General features: G+C 43.7%; 1 protein-coding gene across 1 annotated transcript in view; it reads right to left on the reverse strand.

Annotated features, from left to right (window-relative positions):
* Positions 1-23,637, reverse strand: part of LRRC43 (leucine rich repeat containing 43) — a 528,148-nt gene that overhangs the window by 67,654 nt on the left and 436,857 nt on the right. The window contains exon 10 of the mRNA XM_085632775.1: positions 15,041-15,238. Within this exon, the coding sequence (XP_085488901.1) occupies positions 15,041-15,238 (198 nt within the window). The remainder of the gene's footprint in view (positions 1-15,040; positions 15,239-23,637) is intronic.

Below are 23,637 nucleotides of genomic sequence, written 5' to 3' on the forward strand. Positions count from 1 at the left end.
TTAAATAAAGCTTTCTTTTCCTTGTCTGACATCCTGAAGAGAAAAAAGATGAAATCCAAAAGTTGTAGAGAAATCTGAGCAGAGCTCAGTGGTGACTCCCTTAGCAAAACGTGCGGTAGAAAATCTGAGGCTCTGAGGTTCTCTCAGGAAGGTTCTAGGGGGTGAGGCTAATCTGATTGGTTTTACATGTGTTTCGGTGTCTTGTACAAAAAGAGGGGGATATGCAACAAAATGAGATGAGGCCTAGGCCATTCTTTCTCTTTTGTACCTACTGCTATGTTATTTTTTTATTTACTGAGGCTCCCATTCCGACGACGGGGAATGATACAAGCTATGGGAATCTATGAAAGTTCCAATACTGGAGTAAACATTCACTCCTTCTTTCTTGGTCCCCTCTTCATTTGTCATGGTGGGGTAGATTAGATACTATTAAAATGATGATTGTGCCCCATGTTCTTTATACATTATCCATGCTACCTTTTCGGATCCCTGTTTCATATTTTTCACAAATGAATTCTATTTGTACAAAATTTCTATGGAATGACAAACATATCCGCATTGCTCTTATGAAACTGAAACGTCCCAAAACAGAGGTGGTGTGCGCTTTCCTGACTTTAAATCTTATTATTATGCATTTTTAATCCGTCAATTGTTTGCCCTAACCCATGATTTTGCTGATACCCTATCCCTCACTGGATTGTTTTTGAGCGTTCCCTATTAAAAGATTTTTCTATTCGAAACATAATCTATATGTCCAATTGTACATTCATATCAGATAATCCTATTTTAAAATATTCCCAACAATTATTATATAATATTTTGTCCGATGGTCTAGATCCTTATCAATGTTTTTTGTCCTCCACCATCTGGTTTAATAAGTTTATTAAATATAAGCGTAAATTATTTTATTACAAACATTGGAAGGAGAAGGGAATTGATTTTATTCATCAATTAATTCAACATAATTCTGTTATTCCCTTCCATCAGTTACAATTGCAATATAATTTACCTGATTCATTTCTTAATGAGTACCTTTTAATATCAACAGCTTTGCAGTCTTATTTAACTTCTAATAACTTCCCTTCAGCTTTTCCCTTACTTATTCCACACTCACCGTTATATAGTGTTTCTCAAGAACATAAGCCTAAGGCCGCTTCTATTTATAAGATGTTGTTATTACCTGTTACTGAACGTTCCAAATCTCATACAGAATTACTCTGGGAAGCAGAGTTATCTTTAACGCTTTCTATCTCTTCTTGGGATAAATTATGGTCCAAGTTATTTAAAACTTCTATTTCCGTCCGTATTACTCAATCCCTATATTTCATTTATAGTAGAGCTGTTATTACTCCTGTTTGTATATCCAAGTTTTCCCCTACTCCATCATCCCTTTGTTGGTCTTCTTCTGACTTCAATGGGACTTTAATTCATCAGCTTTATGATTGTTCTAATGTATTGAAGCTTTGGCAATCTATTTGGTCTAAATGTATGAAAATATTTCAATGTAATGTTCCACTATCAATACAAAATGTTTTTCTAGGTTCCTCCTCACCTGCTTTGGATAGTTCTACTGCTATTTCTTTGTTGTTTGATTTATTTATTGCTTTAGCATTCAAAGTGATTTTATCTTGCTGGAAAGATAATTCTAAATTATCATTGTTAACTTGGTGGAACTTTATTTGTGATGAACATAGAATTGCTAATGTTTCTTCTCTTACTCTCTCTCAGAAAATTAAATCTGATCTACTTTGGCTACCCTTTACTTCTTATCTTTCTACATTTGCACCTGCGTCTTAATTTCTAAGTTCCTTTTTTCTTTCTTTCTTCTCTCTTTCTTTTTTCTCCATTTCTTTTGTAGTGAGGACTGCTATTTATATACGTACATTGCTAAGTTAGCACAACCGCGTTAGATGTTAGAAAGCCATCTTGCCACTTTTGCTGCTTTTGCACACGACACTGCAGTTACATGTTATTATTTGAGAAATGCTTGCTCGCCTTTGCTTCACATGAGAACTGTCTGTTGTTCACATCCCTAACAGTGAGCTGCGACCTTGGTCTGAACATTGTGTAAAGCAACAGTCTGGGTCGCTAGACGGTGCATGTTTTTGGATTCAGGTTGATCGGCCCACTATTTAGCCATAACACGCACGCAGCTGCAAATACCTGAAAGTCGAGTGCTTTTAATATTGCAGACGGCATGCTTTATACACATTCGGAGGAAGAGCTTTCCCAGGAGCAGAGTATACCTGATCCTGTGATGTGATTCCACTAAGTTGATCTTTACGGTATGGGGTTCCCCATTCAAGCCTAGAGACCTTCTATTAGTCTAATAATAATAATATTAGTTTACTAGCGAAAGGAAGGTGGCTGTAATCCACTGTTATTTTATTATGATTTCTCCTTTCATTTTCTATGGTATTGTAACTATGCTGATGGTTTTGATTTTAATAATTTGTCTGCTTATGTTAGCCAAAGAACTGCATCTTAGGACATGAGGTTTATAAAATAAACTCTTTAAACTTTACCGTGTCTCTGTTTACTCTTGTTGTGGACTGATATGAGAATAATAATGAACAGGTATTTCTGATTCCCACCATTCCTGAGAATACACTAAGTCGCTTGTTTTGGGTTGTCTATACATTGGGACCGCCGAGATAAAATCGGATAACGAATGGGACACTGATGCTGGTCGGATAAGGGGCTCTGGGTTCTGAGGTGAGTTTTTGGTACACCACAATTCACCGAGGTCCTGGGTTCCTGCGCATAGTTCTGTGCATGAGCAGAATTCCTGCAACATGGCACCCAACGCGAGGTCGATTGATTTGAAACGCCTTAGTAGTGCTTATATTAGTCCACGACTCCCTCACTCTTGTTTCCGGATAACGGGAGTGACGGATTTATAACCTACCTGTTTCTAGACTAATAGGTTCTTTCAAGCTAGATAATTAAAAAGGTTTCTTCTGAACCCTAGTGCTACTGATTAAACTCGTTGTTGATCTTTAGTGTGTCCTTATGGCGGTTGACATTGCTGCACATAGCCGTGCACCTCTGCGCCGTCACTTGACGACGTATGGGGTGCCGGAAGATGGGATGGCTGTTATTTTTGTGGTGAGCGCTGATGCGTCTTTCCCTTATGAGTTGTTTTTCCTATTTCTGCCTGGCAGCATACCATTTGGTTTAATGGCGCCCTTCCCCATGCGGTTACACTGGCTAGAATGGGCCCGTTGTCGATTCCAGGGGCCACATGGCCGGTGCTGGCCGGATTTACGCCTCATCCCCGTTATCTCACGGTAGCGGTGGCTGAGTTGCGTGTCCTTCACACAGCCCTTATTATAGTACATAGGGCTTTAGTGCAGTACGTGTCACGCAACGTGCAGGTGGGGGCACCTGCTATTGCGGGACAACCAGCTGAACACCACGCGCTGGTTATTAGTCCTGTTATGGTTAATTCGTTGATGGGCAAGCGCCCCCAAAATAAGGATGACTTACCTTATTGGCTTGCTGAGAAATTTGACCAACTGGAAGCGATTTTTCCGCATACTACTCCTGTGGAGAAACACAGGATACTCACCATTAGTTTGCCGAAAGACTTAGTCCCAGATATGGCCGATTGTGACAACTGGGGCAAGGTCTTTGCCGCGACATACTCGAAGTGCTTCGGCACTCCGTCTATGTCTGTGCTTCCCTCCGTCATTAAACGTGTTCAAGAAAATCACGGTGCGGAGGCTGCTATGGAATTAGGAATGCGGCTTGTCGGAGTGTTCCATGTGGTTGCTTCCATGGTAATGGGCAACCTCAAAGGCGATGCCATGCAGTTCCAAGTGGCTAATAAGTTGGACCGCGTGGACGAACTCGACAGGCCTAAGGAGTTCGCTAAAATAATTGCGGAAGCCTATAGGACCATAGGCCGCAGTGCCTTAGATGTTAAACCAACTGTAATAATTCCTGATTTGGTACAGCAAACTAAGGTGAGCTCGCCTGGTAAAGACGAATGCCCAAATTTTCCAAAACAAAATTGGTGGGCAAAGAAACAGGCGAAGCAGCAACAGAAACAGGGGTCTCGTCCTGCCTCACCCGTACAGTCGACTAGTGAACGCACTTATGATCTGCGTGATCGCTCTAGTATTAAGTCACCTGATAGATTTCAGGTTTCTGAACAACGATCTCCTCGTTCTTCACAGGAAACATCGGCTTCACAGTCCGGTGGCAGAGACCGTGGGAGAGGACGGGGTGCCCAATGACGTGAGCAACCCTGTGAGGCTGACGGTAAAGGCAAGCAGGACGAGTCTGCACGTCAACGACCCCCGTTTCAAAAGAAGAAGGTTGCTGCGCTAACAGCGAGGTATGCCACAGATAGTGCAGACGCAGCTTCAGAATCTGACATGGGCACTAACGCTGCTCGACAGCGCGGCGGACGTTACAGTAGTGCGACAAGCACTGCGTCCATATCTGGTGGCGACAGCAACTGACACGTTCATTACTGTAGAAACTGCTGACACTACAGTGGCTCCCCCTGACAGACTGTATAATATAGTCCTTTTAATTGAAGGTGACATACAACGTACAATTCAAAGGATTTTTTGGGATAATCTGACCTCTTCGTATGATATTCTATTGGCAGAGGCAGACTGGCCCCTGGCTTTCATTTTAGATGCTCCTAGAGAGGAGGAAGTGATCCTCCCGTCCTTTGCGCACACAGTGCCAAAGGACCAAGCTAAGAAGTTCGCCGAGGAGTGGGCTCTGGTGCTAGCACCGGCTTTGTATCGTAATCAGGTGGGCTGGGATAAATTGTCCCCCAGCCATGAGATTTCATTGCGCTCCACGCCCCAGCCACAACCCCAATATCCCATGCATCGCGAAGCAAGACCACATTCAGCTATATTGCAATGTTTGCAAGCTGACCTTCTTGCTTCAAAATACTTACTGACGCGTGATAACCACACTAACCTGGTAATAAGAATTGTGCCAGGCGCAGTGGGTTTCACGTACTTAACGTTCAATGAGGGCGACACCGTCCCCATTGCCTACAAATCACACCTGTACACTTCGGCTGAACTGCGCTTTTCCTCTGTCGAGAAAGTTTTGACTGCAGTTCAGATGGCGATTCTTAAAGAACGAGCGCTATCGCAAGGGAAACGCATGTTGGTGGTCACACCATATCCTGCCCTTGAGGCAGTGACCAAAGCGAGTGTGTACCAAATTCTAAAGCTTTGCATCCCCGGTGGGTACAATGGGCCACTTCCTTGACATCGCCCGACGTCACCTATATCTTTGACGCAGCACTACAGACTCAGGAGTTCTTACAGTATGAATTTGTTCATCCAGCTCCTCTGTCCTTGCGCCCGCTCGAGGATTACCCTTGGTTCACTTACACTGACGGTTCTGCACAACCGGCGACTGGATCGAAGCATGCCTATTCAGCGGCCTGCGCAATTGTGGTGGGTACTTTCGTGAATGGTGAATTCCAATCTGATGTCGTGCATACGCAGTCATTGGGTGATTGTACCGCACAGTTGGCAGAGCTCCGTGCTCTGGTTCTTGCACTGGAGTTTGTTGATTCTCGGGTCACCACTCTTATAGTGAGTGACTTGTTTTATTGTGTTCAATCTTACAACGACAATCTACATTTTTGGTCTCAAAATGAATACCATGATTCCAAAGGTAGCACAATTAAGAATAAAATGCTTTGGGTTCGAGTGGCAGAACTTAAAGAACATCTGCCTCTCGTGAATGTAATTCACACTCTTGGTCACCAATGAGTTGGTGTCCATGCTGTCGGCAACAGCCTAGCTGACGAGGCAGCAAAAACAGCAGTGGCGACATACTTAGTGGCAGCAGTTACAAGATCGAAAAGTAAGATCGATGATGACATCTTGGCAGCTATTGCTGCTACAGAGAAGGGAACGAATTACCCGAGAGGTTTCCCTTCTTGTTACCATTATCGCTTAAGTCCTGATAACGTCCCGTTAGTGAGGATTAACGACGTTGGTGACAGATTGATTCCCAACGCGGACTGCAGACCATCTTTGATATTAGCGGCTCACGAGGGCATGGCGTCTGCCCATGCCGGTGTTGCAGCTACTGTACCTCTGTTACAACAGCGTTACTGGTGGTGCGGTTTATATAAACAAGCTTGCGCTTATGTTCTTAACTGTGACATTTGCCAGCAGATTAAACCTTCAACTGCGGCGCGCCCACCACAAACTCAGTTGTATATATCTAATAAACCACTAGAGTGTGTTTATTTAGATCACTGCGGTCCATTCACCTCTGATACTGCGTACAAGTACATCTTGGTTGCAGTGGAATCGTGCACACGTTTTCTGTGGGTATGGCCACAAAGGAGTGCTGATGCCCGTACTGTCATCAGGGATTTGCGTGTCTTTGTGGGAAGTTTTGCATGTGGTACCTTTCATTCTGATCACGGCCCTGCGTTCGCCTCTAAGGCGTACAAAGAAGCCATGAGAAATTTGGGGGTCCAAGTCAAATTTTCGTCTCCCTACCGACCTGAGGGTAATAGTGTGGTGGAGCGAATGAACCGTGACTTAAAGCAATCTTTGACATCTAGGGTTTTAGGCACTAGCCGGAACTGGCTAGCCCATTTGTATAACGTCCAACGTGCTCTTAATAATCTCCCTAGAAGGTCTCTGGGTGGGCGGACCCCATACATGATGCTCTTTGGCATACAAATGTTTGTCCCGGACCTTGATGGTCTAGACATGGCGGTGTCAGCCGCACCCTTTGACGTAGATGATCACTGTGCTGTATTGCAGAATCTACAAGAAGCCAGAGACAGTCTAGCGAAGGAACACGTGCCCTCCACATCTGATGCTGCGCTTCAGATTCCGGTAGTCGGCTGGCTACCTCGAGTTGGTGGTCTGGTCCGTGAGAAGGTGGAGAACAAGAAGGAGTTCGGCCCCTCTTATCGTGCACCGGTTCCAGTGCTTGGCGTGCAGGGTACACGAACAGTCATTTTACCTCCACTTCCTGGTCGCAAGGATAACAGGTACATCTCTATTGACGATGTCGAGCTACAGCGAGTGGCCGATTCTTCTTAGTATGACTCCAGTGGTTTCTGGCCCTGCGATTCTGTTTTGGCTCCAGCTTCTACCACCTTGCCTGATGTTGCCGTCGAGATGCATACAGTTACTGGACCTTTGTTGCCACCGACAACTGGTGGTCTACCTGAAGATATTGAGTATGCTTATCCTGCGGATGTCCCATTGCCTGTTTTACAATCCACCACAGTTAACCAGTCACGCTTCTCCTTTGACACTAATTTAATGACTTCCATTGCCCCATCAAAAGTTTCACTTTTTGCTGTCTGGTTTAAAAGACATTTTTTAATTCCCCCTTGGACTTACATTTGGCTGGTGCTCATATGTATTTTTAGGTTTCGCCTAGGCAGCGCACGCGCTGTCTCGGTGAAAGATGCTGTATACAGTATAGTGGGGGGAAGCTCCGCCCACTTTCCGGCCATACATTTTATTGGCTGTACTGAAAAACCCTGCATTTTCAATGGTTTTTGGTGTTTTTGTCCCGCCTCCTGACGTCATTTTTCATCTTCCGAGGCTATCAGCCCCTTTACTATTAAAACCGGTTTGGTTCCCTGTCTTTTCCCGCTCCCTCCCGCAGACTGTAACTTTTTTTTAACGCAGCCACCCCCCACCCCCTCCTGTTCGTGCTTTCTTTCATACCGGCACTTCCATTTAAAATGCAATAGAACTCGGGAAAATCCGAGTCCTATTGCATTTTCAGTGCTTGTTTGTCCCTTGATTGGTTGGTGCCTTGCACTATATTTTGCCTGGCCTGTCCTAATGACATGCGCAATACAAACGCTGCCTTATATTCTACGCATGCGCCAAAACTCAACACGTTCGTGGATTCCCTGGCTGTCACAGAAGTCGCAGCTCTACCTGTCGGTAACAGTCTTTAGTTTTAATTTTTTAATTATCGGTCTGCCAATTGTGCTGTTAGCGATGTGGTGTTACATAATTTGTTTTTACAATGCAGCCCCTCTCCCCAGGGCGACGCACTTAAAGTTTCAGCCGCTTTTATTGTGTTTTTAAAATTAACATGGGGACGCTTCACATGCTGCCATGGGCGTAACTTTCATCTTCCAGGCCCCACGTTAGGATCCATGTCCTTCCCTGAGTATGTCATAGCTGGCTTTGCACGTTCTGTGCAACCGCCTATATGGTCACATCTATAATCACTGCGTTCCATAGGCGCGTGTCCTTATGCCGCCCGACAAGCCTCTATTCACATGACCCTATAGCCTCGTAATAGAGAAGCGCAGCCCACCCCATTACCCAAATCCCTGTAACTACATACAGAGCCCACGTACTGTCCCAGATTATTTACTTATCCACAGTCTTTGCCTTCCAATGTCCCCTCCCCAATACTCTGTGTGGCTATATAGTCCGACCCCATCCTCAAGGCGGGTGCAGTCTCTGTCCCAACTCTGGTAAACTCTGGTGCGCACACTGCATAGTAACACCCTATGTTTTCTACTTTATATGGACCCCCCCCCCCCCCATTTATTGTAATTTCTGCAGATTTTATGCACACCCAAAGTGTATGTTCTGCGAAAGATGAGTGCATAACCAGTCTGTGCCTCCACAGGCTGCGTGTGCACATACATCCACATGTAATTGCCATCTGCGGGCTACGTGAACACATCTGCAGTTCATGTCCTCCGATAGGTTGTGTTCACAACGCCAGTCTCTGCACCTGTAAACTGTGTGCACACCCACAGCTCACAATCTCCTATTGCTGTGTACATATGCACCGTCCCTGTTCTCTATGCACTAACCTATTTATGCTGGACCAGCACGTAATTCTCCAGGCTCAGGCAGAATAGGTTACACTTGCACAGCCTATCACCTTCCAGGTCTAGTGTACACATCCACAGTTGTGCTCCCCCAAGCACAAATGACTTGCTCTACCTGTACATCCACAGCTATTATCCTTCTCGGGCTGTATCTGCAGACCATGCCCTCCCCATACTAGATAAACAGCCATCTGGTCCATGCACACACCTAGACTCACTTTTTGTGTGTGCATATCCGGAGTCCATGCTATTTTCCCTTTTTTTGCTGTTGCCATCCAACAAACATCATGGGGCAGGGCAGAAGATCATTGATCATGTACCGGTTGCCATTCACTTCATACGCAGAATTTGGCAGAATTCACAGCTGGTAAAACATGCATAGTTATGATCTGCAGAGACGAGTGTGTGAGCGGCTCGTGTGCTTAGCATAGATGTGGGTGGCATCTCTCCTCATACGATATCTGAACAATTTTAGAAGAGGTGGTTACATCTGTCCTAATGACATGCACATGTGCCATATTTTGCCTTATTAGTGTATGATTTATTACCTACACACACTTGTGCTAAAATGCTGCTTATAACAGAAGGAAACGTGACACCCAGTTGAGGTAATAAATCTGAGCTGCAGGGCCATGCAATTGAGAGAACGGAATATCACAGTGTGCAGTGTAAGGGGAAGTACTGCAGGTGTATGTATATACTCTTTAACACATTTTACTTGCCAGTCGCCTTAAAGTCAACAGTCTCGGCATAACAAATTGCTCCCCACTACATATGTCAATGTACAATCCGCATGCAAAAGCAAGGGCCAAGGGCAGAGTCATCTAATATGTTATGCCATATGCGCATTATCATACGAACTGTGCTGAAGTGTACTGCCAAGACCCAGTGATAACATAATCCGCAAAGAAGGCCAGATGTTGCTAGTAAAAGCTATACTAATGCAATTTACAACAAATACTGGCAGTGCTCGTTCCCACTTTAAACAACCAGGTGCTCACATCAACATAATCTTACTCCCATAAAGACACGCTCTTACACTGCTAGCATACATATGGGACACGGGCAGTTCTATCCCTACTGTCTAGTGGTGCATACTATCTGATTTATACACAGCCCTATGCTGGCTGTCCTTGACATGTGCGTCACAGCAGTCCTCAGCCAGGGCCTCTCTCCACTGCACACCAATGGCAATTTGTACTCTGGGCACTATTTTCTCAAATACCTTTCTCCTGCTTGCTATTGCAGGCAGGGCATGCTCTCTCCTAATGCTTTTTTAAAACATCTTCATAGCACTGGTGCTGAATGCATTTGCAATACAATAGGTCTTATATTTACGAGAGTTTTATCTATTGCCATTGTAAATGACAATGCCTTTTATTTATCTTTTTTTTAAAATGCTCATAAATAAAAGGCATTGTCATTTACAATGCCAATAGCTCAAACGCTTGTAAATGCGAAACCGATTGCATTGCAAATGCTTGTTTTGTTTATGTCCATTGGATTTGTGGTAGTGTTTTTTCGACTTATAAATGGACACTACCTGAAAGAAAGATCTACAATTAGATTAATTGATGGAACTTTGGCCCCCCCACTCCTCATCACATACACATATCATGAAAAGGGACCAGACTTTTGTGAACATTACTGCCTGGCCTGTACTGGATGGGATAGCGTGGGATGCTGTTAAATTTCAAATTCATGGTCCCACTGAAGTAAGCAATGTGCCAAATGTGTTTCGTGTTTCTATGGGTGATGTAGTTAAGCAAAGCATCCGCTCGGATGATTGGGATGTTCAAGCCATAGAAGCACTGTTTTCTGATTTGAAATATTATGCTGCGTTTGATGCTGAGGATTTGTATTTAGATACTGCTAATTATGATGAGCAGTTTTGCTATCAACATTATGGCAATCATTTCCTTCACAAAGCAAATACATTTAGAAATTTTGTAAATTATACGCAATGGGAACACTGTCCAGAGCCTAGGCTGGGCAGCTCCACCACGTTAGTGGACAAATTCACATATTTTTCTGATTTCAGTGTGTTGAATCCTGCCTCCTTTTACTTTAAAGTGGCGGCTGAGTCTACCTCGATAGTTAGGCTGACACACACTAAATTGTTGTATTCCAAGTCCTTTATGGATGAGTTGGCAATCAGAGGTTATGATCTGTGGAAAGCTACTGTCGATCTTACATCGGTTTGGAGTTCTAAACCGTGGCAGGTACAGGGAACAGAAGCTTTGCATCGTGCCTGCCTCATCCCGAACCACATATTATTTTTGAATTCGTCAATTTTTCAGACCACCTGTTTTGGATTGGCTACTTCTAAAAAATTAAATTCTCCCTCTACTCCGGATCTGAGTGTTTATCCTAATTGGGATAATCATACTGATCTGTCCCTTGCTACGTTGCAGTCATACATTTCTAACACATCCTTCAATATTTCCAAATTAAATCCGGAAGGATGGTTAATATGGCAAACAAGCTCAGATTCCTGTCAACATCGGTTTCTGGATTTGAATCCGGGGTATACGCAAGTTCGTGTGGACCCCGTTTTGAATCCTCTCATACTGTAACTACCTACTCAGTAGGGTAGTTATGCCAATCTTGGCTGCAACATTCCACCTTAGCATCTGTTAAACTTCATTTATCACAATTGAACGACAAAATAGATTGTTAAGGGTCCTGCGGTTGGCAGGTCCAAAAGTTGGGTATATGCTGTTTATAACGAAGTTTGGAAGCTATCACAGATTGAAGCTGCATCCAGATTACGAGCTATTGATCAAGCCAATATGGAGAAAGTATTGGCTGTTATAGATAGTAGCATTAACACCCTGTCTTCCAGAATTTATACGTTAGATAATATCGTTTCATCTGTTGTTGACATTGTGCAGGATGATTTGTCTGTTTTATATCATAGTCAAAATCAATTGCGTTCTATAATGCAGTTTGCAAACGATAAAATCGGATAACGAATGGGACACTGATGCTGGTCGGATAAGGGGTTCTGGGTTCTGAGGTGAGTTTTTGGTACACCACGATTCACCGAGGTCCTGGGTTCCTGCGCATAGTTCTGTGCATGAGCAGAATCCCTGCAACACTTTCTTTCCTTTTTTCTTCCTTAAACTATTTGTTCATGTTATTTCTTCATATATTAATTGCTATATTTTAATCACAATGTGCTCATTTACTTGATATTGTCTTTCTTTTTCTGAAAACTTAATAAAAAATTATTAAACAAAGAAAGAAAAAAACGGGGGCATTCTAGAACAGTGTGTGCTTCGGGCATACTTGAGTGCCTGACGGCATACTGTGGCTGTCAGAGGCGCAACTAGAGTCAGATTTTGGGAGGAGCTGATACAAATTTCAGGGGGGGGGGGGCTAAGTCTTCCAGCAATAGGCAGAGTGGAGCTGCTGGGGCTGTAAGAAGGTGTGAAAACACAACAAAGCCCCGTAAACAACTAAATGTGTGTGCCCGGGAAGCTGTCTCAGCACGGGCTAACACACACGACGGGGGGGCTGAAGCCCTTTGAGCTCAATGGGCATTGCGCGCCTGATGGCTGTCTATATCATTTGGGGTAGAAGGGAGGGTGGGTGGGAGAGAGCGAGAGAGACAGATATGGTTAGTAGCCATTGAGAGAAAGGGGTGTGTGTGTACACCATGGGGAAAATGTGGGTTGGACATTTGAACTAATCCGATCTGGACTACCATCTCCGCTAAACCTGCCCAAACCAGGGCCTAACTCGAACCAAGGGGGCTGAGATTTCACCTCTAACCGCCCTCAAATCTTAGAGCTACACCCACATCTTTCTTTAAGCCTGAACCTAAACCCATGTACTTACATATTAACACATAAAAACCTCCAGTCCAACCCCTTCAGCTCAAATCTAAACTCCTAACCATAAATCATTTAAACTAAACCTAAAGCCACACACTTCAACAAGGAACGCATGTGGGTCTGCTTGTTTGTGTGTGCCTCTAGTTCAGTGTGGGTGCTTGTGTGCATACCATAAGGTGTAGAACAGGAGTATTGTGTGTGGGAGGAGCACAAAGGCAGAGTGTGAATGTCAACATAAGCAGTGTGTGTGTGTGTGTGTGTGTGTGTGTGTGTGTGTGTGTGCGTGAGAGAAATGAGAGAGAATAAAGGGAATTGGAGACTGCATGCATTTGTGCTTGCTGCAGGTAACGGTTGTGACAATATCAGGGAAATACACAATAAAAACCGGCCCAGCAGATAATAAAACAGGCCACAATCAGACAGAAAAACTGTCTTACACTCTGACTTGTCAGACTAGCCCTCCGGACATTGCCTGAGTGCCCGTTAGGCCAGTCCAACCCTGGGCAGGAGGGAAGGTGTGAACATGGACGGTGTGGGTGAGGACGTACCAGAGCATCGTATGTCTGTAAAGGGGAGAGTGTAGATGCTGGCAAACAGGCATGGCCTATAAGTCCCTGCAGAAAGCCTGTTCTGGTGTGTCCGCACACGAAGCATGTGTGCATACATTAAAGATTGTGCTGTGCGTGTGCTTACTGCCATAGTGTGTGGCTGTGTGCAAGTGCATAAAGAGAGCATAAAGAGAGCTTTTTGTGGGCATGCAATGGGTGAGTGCATAGAGGGACTCTGCCTATGTGCTTGTCTATGTGTGTAGGAATATTGTGCATGTGTGTAGAAATAAAGCATTCAGACACTGGTGGGTATTTGGGATGAATGTGTGTGTGTGGGGGGAGGTTATATGTGTGTGTGTGTGTGTGCATAAACACAAAGAATGAGTGTATGGACAATGAGAGGGCAATCAACGGCTACGTGACTCGCCAGTCCACGGCAACTTGGACAAAGGAGATAGAACATGGGTCTGGAAGTGTGATATTTATGTATGCTGACAAAACTCAATAAAATATGTTTAAAGAACACAGAGGGCAACTCGATAGATCCTTGTCTGGCGGGTCCTAAACTTATTTTCCTGACAACAATGTATCACCTTTTTTTCTGTGGCACTTCCAAAATACTCTGTCCCATTCATTGCAGTAGAAAACATATATTTGCCCCTCCTTTCAAATGTAAATACTTGTCTCTTTGCAAAGCTAGCACCCTCCGGCAGTGTGGTGCACGCAACAAACCTAAAATCCTCAGCTGAGGAACCACAGAATAACTACTCACCCAGACTCTCCGCCCCATAAACCCCATTCGCACACTACTTATAGTGAGGTTTGCTTCTGACCACCGCATTGTACCTAAAAATCAACCCCATAAGAGTTGGGCCCTCCGAGAGCCACACTCCATGCAGGGCAACGTGCGTGCTCATAAGCGCACAAAACAAAAAAGAGTGACATTGTAGTTCCAGGCTAGGGTGAGCTTTGAGCCTCCCACAGAAAAACAAGCATTGGCATAGCCAATAGGTCTCGCCTTTGGGACCTTATAAGTGTTTAGCCATGCAACAGTTAATGTTGTTGCATGGATATTGTGCTGCATAACTAAATACTTATAAGGCCCCAAAAGCGAGACATATTGGCTATGCCAATGCTTGTTTGAGAGGGCCACTCAAATTGAGGCTTTCACAGAACTGCTGATAGCTGTGATTGAAGGGTGCTCAATTAATTCTGTACAGTTCCTTTTTATCTTGCATTTGAATTGATGAACTTGACCTTAACATGATTTTAATGTTTTATTGGCACAGTGTATTTATTGTGTTACTGTGTTTTTAAGTGTGCTGTATGGGTTATTTTCATATAAACCGAATAAAAGGATTTTGGCTGGCAGACTGACTGGCTTGTGGCAGGGGCTGCTTCGGCTGTTGGATCACAATCCACTTCTGTACGAGAAAGAACTTTCTAAGGTTTCTGTACAATGATCCGACAAGCATTTAACAAGAATTAAAAAATAAATTAATAAATCAAGTTAATTTCATCAGAAGTATTTTAAATTTGTTAGCACATGCCAGCGGCTTATCAGTACTCTGTGGGTGAAATGAATTTCATTCAACGAGGAATACGTCACCAGTAGTAGTTTTACGCCCCACTCCCAGAGATGCAAAGGGAGAGGAGAAAAGAGGATGTGATTGTGTTGGGTTAAATAATTAATAAGGAATAAGACATATGGGGTCTTTTTGGCATACTTTTCTGTACTGTAGCTATTGTGTGTGAGCTGTAAATCAGTAAATGTTTTGTCGTTTATTTTAACCAATCAATACCTTTATAAAATGCCTTACTTTGTTTTTCGCAGTTTCCACGGTTGCCGTCGTAGCCAACACCCCAAAGTCACAGACTGTATCGACGGTTGGCTCTCCTCCAACCAGCTTCTCCATCTGCAATTGAAGTGATCCCAGGATCCGTCGTATGGGAGCATCAGGGTGAAGATTAGACAAGTTAACTTTTTTCTTTTTCTGCTTTCCACTTGCTTTTCTGTCCTTAAAGGCAAACATCAAAAGTTCTTGTAGTGTCAGCTACATATTTCATTAGCAATAAATCAAACATACATTAGCTCCACTGAGGAGAGTAAACTATGTAAATAAAATTGAGATTATCTCTCAGAGTCACCCCAGAGGTTCCTGTGGCCAGGTGTACAGTGAGCCCACCCACCTCCAAGTATTCAGTTGAGTGACCAGCCACTATTTACTGTATAAAGGGCCGGAAAAAATGGAAAATCAGTCCTTTTGAAGCCTCAATATCATCCAAGAAGCCCATGCGTTTGTCCCCCTTCAGGCAGACAGTCAACCAATAAGCAGCATTCTTTGTCACTGCACCATTTGGTTAAAAAAATATGGGAGATGCCCTTGAATCTGTGCCTCCCCCAGTTGGTCCTGGAAAGTACCTATACCCAGAACCCATACCCCTCATCACATGTCTAAGCTCAGGCACATCATACACAGTCCCTAAACTCACATAAACATGCAAACACAGATCTCACAACCCTAAGCACTTTTAATGCATCCAACGTCGCAGACAACGCTCAATTCTCCCCCACTGACATGCTGGGTACCCTCATCCCCTGGCACACAGCACGCTGGGGGGATTTCCATTTGCCACAATTGGCTATGGCCTTGACTGATCTGGGAGCCCTCTGATCTAGCCTCCGTTGCATTGCTCGGTAGCCACATTCCCATCAATGCATCACATGGCACCTACTTTGCATTCATCTATTTACCTCCTGAAAACAATACCTTCCTCAAAGAAGACCTCATCACTATCACTGTCATCAATCAAAGCAACAACCTTCTAACTCAGGTATTTCAACTTACGAGGTGACCCAACCGCTTAGAAAAAGAAGATCTCATAGACACACTTAATGAACTCCAGCTCCTCGAACGCCCCCACTTCCCACCATACAGATGCTCACAACCTAGGCAACATGTAGTAACGTAGTCCACGCTGGTAGATATAGTTTTAGTAGATGTATTCAAGATGATAACAAGGAGATTAGATCCTGTACAGCAGTCTATAAGTCCTCATCAGCAGGTGTATAAGCGCTGTTGGGCAGCCCCACCAGGAGCAGCCTGCTAGCTGCTCAGCCCTTCCACCAACTGTCACCACTCATACCCAGACACTCAAGCATTCCACTCATGGCCCACACACCAACATTCCACACAGAACATTCACACTGGCTGAGCAGCTAGGAACAAGATAACATAATATATAATAACACAACATGAGAATACTACATGATCTCTTTCTTATAAAACAGAAGAATAATGAAACCAAACTAAAAACGATATAAATCAAAGTACAATATGAGTAAATAGCCCGTAACCCAGGGATGAACGGCAAACAACACATCACTAGAGGGATAAGGACTAAACAAGGAGGAAAGATAAATACATAATACCCACCCCCCTCCTCTAATAAAGGAAATAAATATGAAACTCAATATGTATGCTCCCCATGTGAGAAGAAAAAACGTGTACACTCCCATGTAGGGAGAAAAACCAAGTTAAAATGTGAAAATGTCTCAAATTCCTGCCCCCACCCAAACAGGGAACAACGTGTAATAGAAAGTGCAGCACAGGGTGGCTTACGCACACAAGGTAAAAACCCTGCAACAAAAATAGAACGTGCGGTACAAGGTGTCTTACGCACACAGGGAACCAAACCCTGCAACAAAATTGAACATGCAGCACAAGGTGTCTTACGCACACAGGGAACCAAACCCTGCAACAAAAATAGAACGTGCGGCACAAGGTGTCTTACGCACACAAGGAAAATTACTCCTCGCAACAGGACAAAAAGGGTAAAGAACCCTTAGACTCAACCCTTACGTAGGGGTACAGTGTAAAATAGTGTGAAAATGGGACTAAAAACCCATTCATGTGCAAGAGGGTAAACAAAACCTTTGAGTCAACCCTCATGTAAGGGACAGTGTAAATACAAATCACTCCATAGGAAAGACAACCCAAGAATGAGAAAACGTTGACAGTGGCATTGCAAAAGAGGAAAAGTATCCCGTAGGTCATTGGGATACTCATACTATAACTGTAGAACATTTTAAATTGTGCACTCGCCGGTGAGCGACCTCTCACCCGAGTAGAACATCCTCGATGGTTAAGTGGAACTTCCAGACGCCAAAAGTCAAAGTCACCCGGATGCATAACTATGCAAAAAAGTCCACTGTCAAAGTTTTGAATGTTCCAATGCAATATGCGGCAAAGAAAAATGAAGAGGAGCCAAAAGCAATATGTCAGCGTGAAGAACCAGTAGCAGCTCCCCAACTGTGCACTGTGTACTTCCATGCAGATGCAGCTGCCCAACTGTGCACTGTGTACGTCCATGCACAAAGAATAAAAATGAAAAAGTACCTGAAATAACGCGCTGCTCCAAAGACGATACACCTACAAATAGGAAGACTGAAAAGAAGCAGATGAACTCTCTGCGATGTTCCCAGTCAGCATAAACTTCCGATTAACTTTATTGTAAAGCAAAGAAAATCCAACATGGCGTCACGCAGTGTTGACGCGCACGGGGTGGCTCACGCCACATCTATGCTGGCAAGCGTTCTCAAGCAGCTCACCGGGATCAAGGTGACGTAGACATTGAAGCTAGAACTCCGCACGTGTGAAAGATGACGGTAGGTGTGCGCATGCATAAAGGCAACACGCGCCTACGTTTTAAATCTGCGTAAGGACTGTTTAACTGCCTCTGTGATCTGGATGGCTCAAGCAACAACCAACAATAAAAGGCAGAAAATGTCTCACCTGCAATGTCTCAACAATTGCGCCAGTACCAGGGCAAATTTCAAACATGTCCAATGTAGCAAGATGTGCCCAGCCGAGGTCGACAAAACACTCCTAACTTGTCCAAAAGTGCCTCTACAATGCTGGGCAAAACTTAAGGGAGGTTTTCTGTGCCAGTGTGACAAAACCACTATCCAGTGAAAAGACATCCAAAAAGTAGAATGGTCTCGTGCCATGTTTTTTTTTTTTTAACTAGAAAACGGCGTATAGAAAATGCCGCAGACATGAGGTCTCAGTAAAGTACAAAAATCAAAGACAGATCATGTCTCACCTCTCTTAGTCCCCAAGGGCTCGAAAGACATCGCTGGTGTGTGGCCCCAACGTCCTCTCACTTGTTACCGTTCTGCCAGCCACTGCTAGATTAAAGACACCCAGCAGCTCGTGATTCCTATGGAAAAGTCCATGTAAATCTGTTTGCGCACCTTCATGTGTGACTCTGTGCAGGTCCCAGTGTGTAGGGAACTCTGCTCCAACGCAGGCAGAAATAAGGCACACACATGTAAAGTTTGTAAGAATTGTTTGGTAAAAAATGTACGTGCAAGTCACATACTGTGCGGCATCCATGATATAAAAGTAGTGGCTTACTGTACTTGAAGGCTCAGGTCTTGTCGTTGTGGCCTCTTGAGACGGGGTACGGCACGCTTGAGTAGGGGCTGTCCGTTGTGATGGACACTGGTGGGGCTGCAATGTGTACTGTTCCAGTTTCCTTTGATTTCTTTGTGGCTTCTTTTGTTTCCGTGTTGCCTCCTTTGACTCAGACTTTGTTTGAATTTTTCTTTGGGTTTTCTGACCTTGTACATCTTGACGCTATGTCATCTCCAGGTAGCCTCAGACCAACTTTAACACGTGGGAAGGTCTCCAACTCGTCGCCAAAATAAATGTAGTAACGTAGTCCACGCTGGTAGATGCAGTTTTAGTAGATTTATTCAAGATGATAACAAGTAGAATAGATCCTGTACAGCAGTTTATAAGTCCTCATCAGAAGGTGTATAAGTGCTGTAGGCCAGCTCCCCCAGGAGCAACCTGCTAGCTGTTCAGCCCTTCCACTAACGGTCACCACTCATACCCAGTCACTCATGCATTCCAATCATGGCCCACACACCAACATCCCACACAGAACATTCACGCTGGCTGAGCAGCTGGGAACAAGATAACATAATATATAATAACACAACATGAGAATACTACACAACACCCTTAAATTAGATATCATGTTTATGGCCAATATCGACTGCCATACTCCAGCCCCATGCTATCACTGTGCCATCCCATTATTCATCAACTGTTCACCCATCTAAGCCATTCTTAATCAGCCAATCATCAGAACCAATAGTTTAAGCAACTTCCGTCTGAAGCAATCGTCAAAAACCTGGTCATTCTTTTCCATCATTACCCAATGAACTAACAGTGATAACACACTCCAGCCTGCCTTCAATAGTGCCACAAAAAAACAAAGTTAATAAAGATGCCCCTTTGAAAAAAGCTAACTCCATACACCTTTTATAACCAGGAACTCTAGATGACCAAACAAACAATTCACACAGAACAAATTTATAGTGCACAGGATGATTCCAGTACAAACAAACTGAATTTAAAAATCCCTGTGGAAAAACCACAAAGACATCTAAGACAACCTACCATACAGCCACCAACACTATTTTTCCCTAATCCCTTACCCTCGGGTACGTTAAAATCCTTTGGAGTTTAGAGGCCAGCTAACTCCACACCTTGGTAACTTGTATAGAGTAGACTCCTGAATCTCTTCTCATCCTTTTAAATCCAGGTATGGACAGTAAGAACCTGCAGACTCGAGTAAAGAGCTCTGACTAGGCACCAAGGCAATGTTTCTCACCAGAAAGTCAGGTCTGGACGTCAATGTTCCCTTCTAATTAAGACACACTACTTTAAAACATGACAATGACGTAGCACTACCTGAGCCAGGGAACATAGATCCCATTTCTAAATATTCAGTGGGACTCGAGAGGCTGCAATTTATAGTCATTACAGCCAATGGTCAGGTTCTCTGGGGTGACAATACATGCTTTGACGCTGATCCTTTGCCGCAAGATTATTTTTTATGTTATATTGTGTTTTTAAGAATTGATAAGTATGTATTTTGAAAACATTTCTCTTGCTACGAAATTAAGCTTTTAACGTTTTTATTGTGCTTCTGTGAATTGGTTTGTACCCATTCTGTACTTAAATACCTTATTCATGATGTATTTTTGTATGTAATGGAAATATTATACTTTTCCTTCTAATTCCATGGATATTATTGACTTTATATATATATTTTTTAAAGACTAGCAGTCTATTGCAATAAAGAAAGTAATTTTTCTGTATAATTATGAGTTGGTACACTGTGTTTAATTAATCTATTTATTGTTTGTTTGCTTTATAAAAATACATTTATTGTGATATTTACCTTTTTCTGATTGCCTAGGAATTTATAATTCACAATGCATGCTGTTTGTGCATACTTAAGTCTTCGTATGACAGTGCCATATGCATGCGAAACATCAGAGCAGATAGAAGATTACCATCTGCTTCAATTCTGTATTCCTACCATCTCTTCCTACCTTTTGGACCCTAATGTCTGGTAAGGCCAGGGTACACATTTTGCCCAAAGCATGAACAGATAGCAAGCGGTTCGGTATTTGCCAGGTGTGCAATTTGCCACTATTCCAGTTTACACACCTCATAAAGTGGAACAACATGATAACAGTTGTGCATGATTCCCCATTTAAGGTGCACAAACTTGTGATGTGCACTGTTTGGCCACAGAATGTTTTCCAGGTGGTAGTTGGTGAACATTTTGTGGCAAGATTCTTCCTTGTACACATTTGGACACACGTTATAATGCTGTTTTCAGTGCAAACATTGTTTGCAATCCTCCATGGTGTACTACTCTCAAATCCAGAGGCCATGCCCTCAAATTTATTTTAGTTCTCCCTGTGAATATTCAGAAATACCTGCAAAAAAAGTGACTGGTTGGAGCCTCACACAACTTCTGCATGCACCTAGTGGCTTGCTTGATAGCTCGTGTGTTCTGCAACTCCTCCAAGGTCTTTCAACATTTCTTTTAGCCGTGGCCCGTGCAGGTAAGAGCAGTGCGGCCAGGTTGAGGAGGGGATTCGACAGGCGACCACGAGGGAAAATTAAATAAATAATTAATTCTCCCTCCTCGTCGTCTGTCGAAATACCTCCACCCCCCACCCATTTCAGGGCCATTATCATGTTCAAAGCAAATGGCTGAAATCTGAGCTCCATGGAGGAGATCTTTCCTAACCAGAACCAAAGACTCCATAATGGGTTCACATGACCAACCACTCCCAATGTTCCCAACACCCAACCTATCAAGCACTATACCATGCACCAATAGCAAACAAAAGAACTAAATGTTTGGCCTCACGACGCTCCTCCCAAAAACCCATTTCTAAAGGGCTCTAACCAGCCTGTTCTTATGATTTTTTTATTAAGTTCATGAGTACGGAAAAGTCATGCCCAAGGAGAATAGGTATAACATAACTACATTTCTTTAGAAAAGCTTATGTGATAAAACGAAACATATCTTTGTAGCCTGTCTGTAGATTATATGGACAAATGTATTTTATTTTTCTTTAAAAAGAATACCATTTTAATTTCAAAAGGTCATTAGTGTAAAACAAGTGACGACAAAAACTCTTTCACAAAACTTTTTTTAATAGAAAAATGAAAGAAAATAGACAATGAAGATGGATAAACTGCATCCTTTAGAGGCAACACATTGATACTGCCCCTTTAAGAAAGCACACACCACCAATATTAGTGACTCATAATTGACTTCTTGTTAGAGGTAGTAATGTGTTCAAGTAGTAGTTATTTGACACATTAAATGGACAACATGTTAGTCTTCTGAGTATTGATCAGCTCTGCATTTGCCACTTTTGTGAATCCTTGAGGGGGAACAGTGCCACGTGGTGGTAGTGGTGGCTGATAGCTGTCTAGGTGTAGCTGGTCTGAAAGGGTTCAACCCGGGCATGGGGTAGGCACTGGAGTCAACTCTTTCCCTCGTTCTGAGATGCCCCATGGTAATGGCCAGCTCAAATCCACACTGTCTCTAATAATGGCAAGATCTCTTTTAAAAGAAGGATGTCTTCTGAAAAGCGATCTCAAATAGCACTCGAGGGAAAAAGCCCAAATGCATGAAAATCCTCCTTAGAGTTAAGTCCTGATTATAGATTCACTTATATAGCTGTGTCTTTACAACCAGAGATGTCAAACTTAAATTGGTGGATTGGAGATTGCAATGCTGTAATAAGCAGGTCTTGCACTCGCAGGACTGACGTATTCAGGATTGGATCTTAAGGAAATCCGAGACAGCCGTGGCCGGTCCATTGGCGTTGAGGGGCCACGCCCCCCACCTTTTGCCCCTCACGAACAGTGTCTGTCAGGCTGAACTAAGGTCAGCCTGACAGACACTGTTCATTTTTAGGTCAGGCATCCAGGAGCCAGACATGCGCTAAATGCGCAGACTCCTGGCTTCACGAACTGAACTTTGCTGGGCTGAGGAAGTTACAGCTCTTGTGAGCGTGACCTCTTCAGCTCAGCAAAGGTCCCTGAGGCCCTCCCCTCAGTGACGAGGGGTAGCGTCACTGATTGCCTCACACCTGGGCGCTTCAGTTTTAAGCCCTGAAGCGCCCAGGATCGAGTGTCAATCACAAAGTGGGGTGGGGTCAGCAGTCTCACTGACCCTATCCCACTCTGTGATGACGTTGGGACTGTTGCCTTCCCTCATTGGCTGTCCTTAGGTTAGCCAATGAGGGAAGGCAGCAGTCCCAGGCATCCTGGGACCACCGAGGCAGAGCTGCAGGTTAGTGTGTGTGTTTTTAATTAATATTTGGTGCGTGCGTATTTGTATGAATGTTTGGTAATGAGTGTTGTGAATGGATGCATTTGTGTGTGTATGTGTGTATGTGTGTGTGTGTGAATGCATGGATGTGAAAGTGTATGTGTGCATGTGTGTCCCTCCTAAACTTACCGGACGTCACTGCTCTGAGATTCAAGATTGGAAAACCTATCCTGAAGTTGCTGGACTGAAGAGTGTAGATCTAAAGCTGGAAGACCTAGAGCTATCAAGAAGACTCAAGTGCATAGAACTTAATTGCTCAAAAGAGGTCTGAAGAGATGTGGCACAATAAGACACCGCTCTGTGACTGCTTATATGCTTGAGAACAATTAAACGCATGCCCAGAAAAGGCAAGCCTAGTAGGAACCATGATGGCTTCATAAGAATCCATTTGAAATTAGAGACCAGCAGCCATGGAAGATAATGGTCCACCTGCCTGATCTATATGAGGGCAGACCATTGGTGTAAACAAGGACAGACTACTCTGTCTCTGCCATGGTTACACCCCTCCGACATCCCAATGGTGTAAGGGCCTTTGGAGGCTGACCTCTGTGTCGATTCACCTAATTTAGATAGGTAGACATACAGGTCAATTTTGAATGCTTGAAACTCCCAGGAAAAGCCTGGCGGGAAGGGCCACTGAAAGCTGTCTAATGCCCTCTCGCTGTGGGAAATAACTCCTATGGCGAGGAGG

This window comes from Triturus cristatus, chromosome 11, assembly GCF_964204655.1.
Source record: "Triturus cristatus chromosome 11, aTriCri1.1, whole genome shotgun sequence".
Lineage (NCBI taxonomy): Eukaryota > Metazoa > Chordata > Amphibia > Caudata > Salamandridae > Triturus > Triturus cristatus.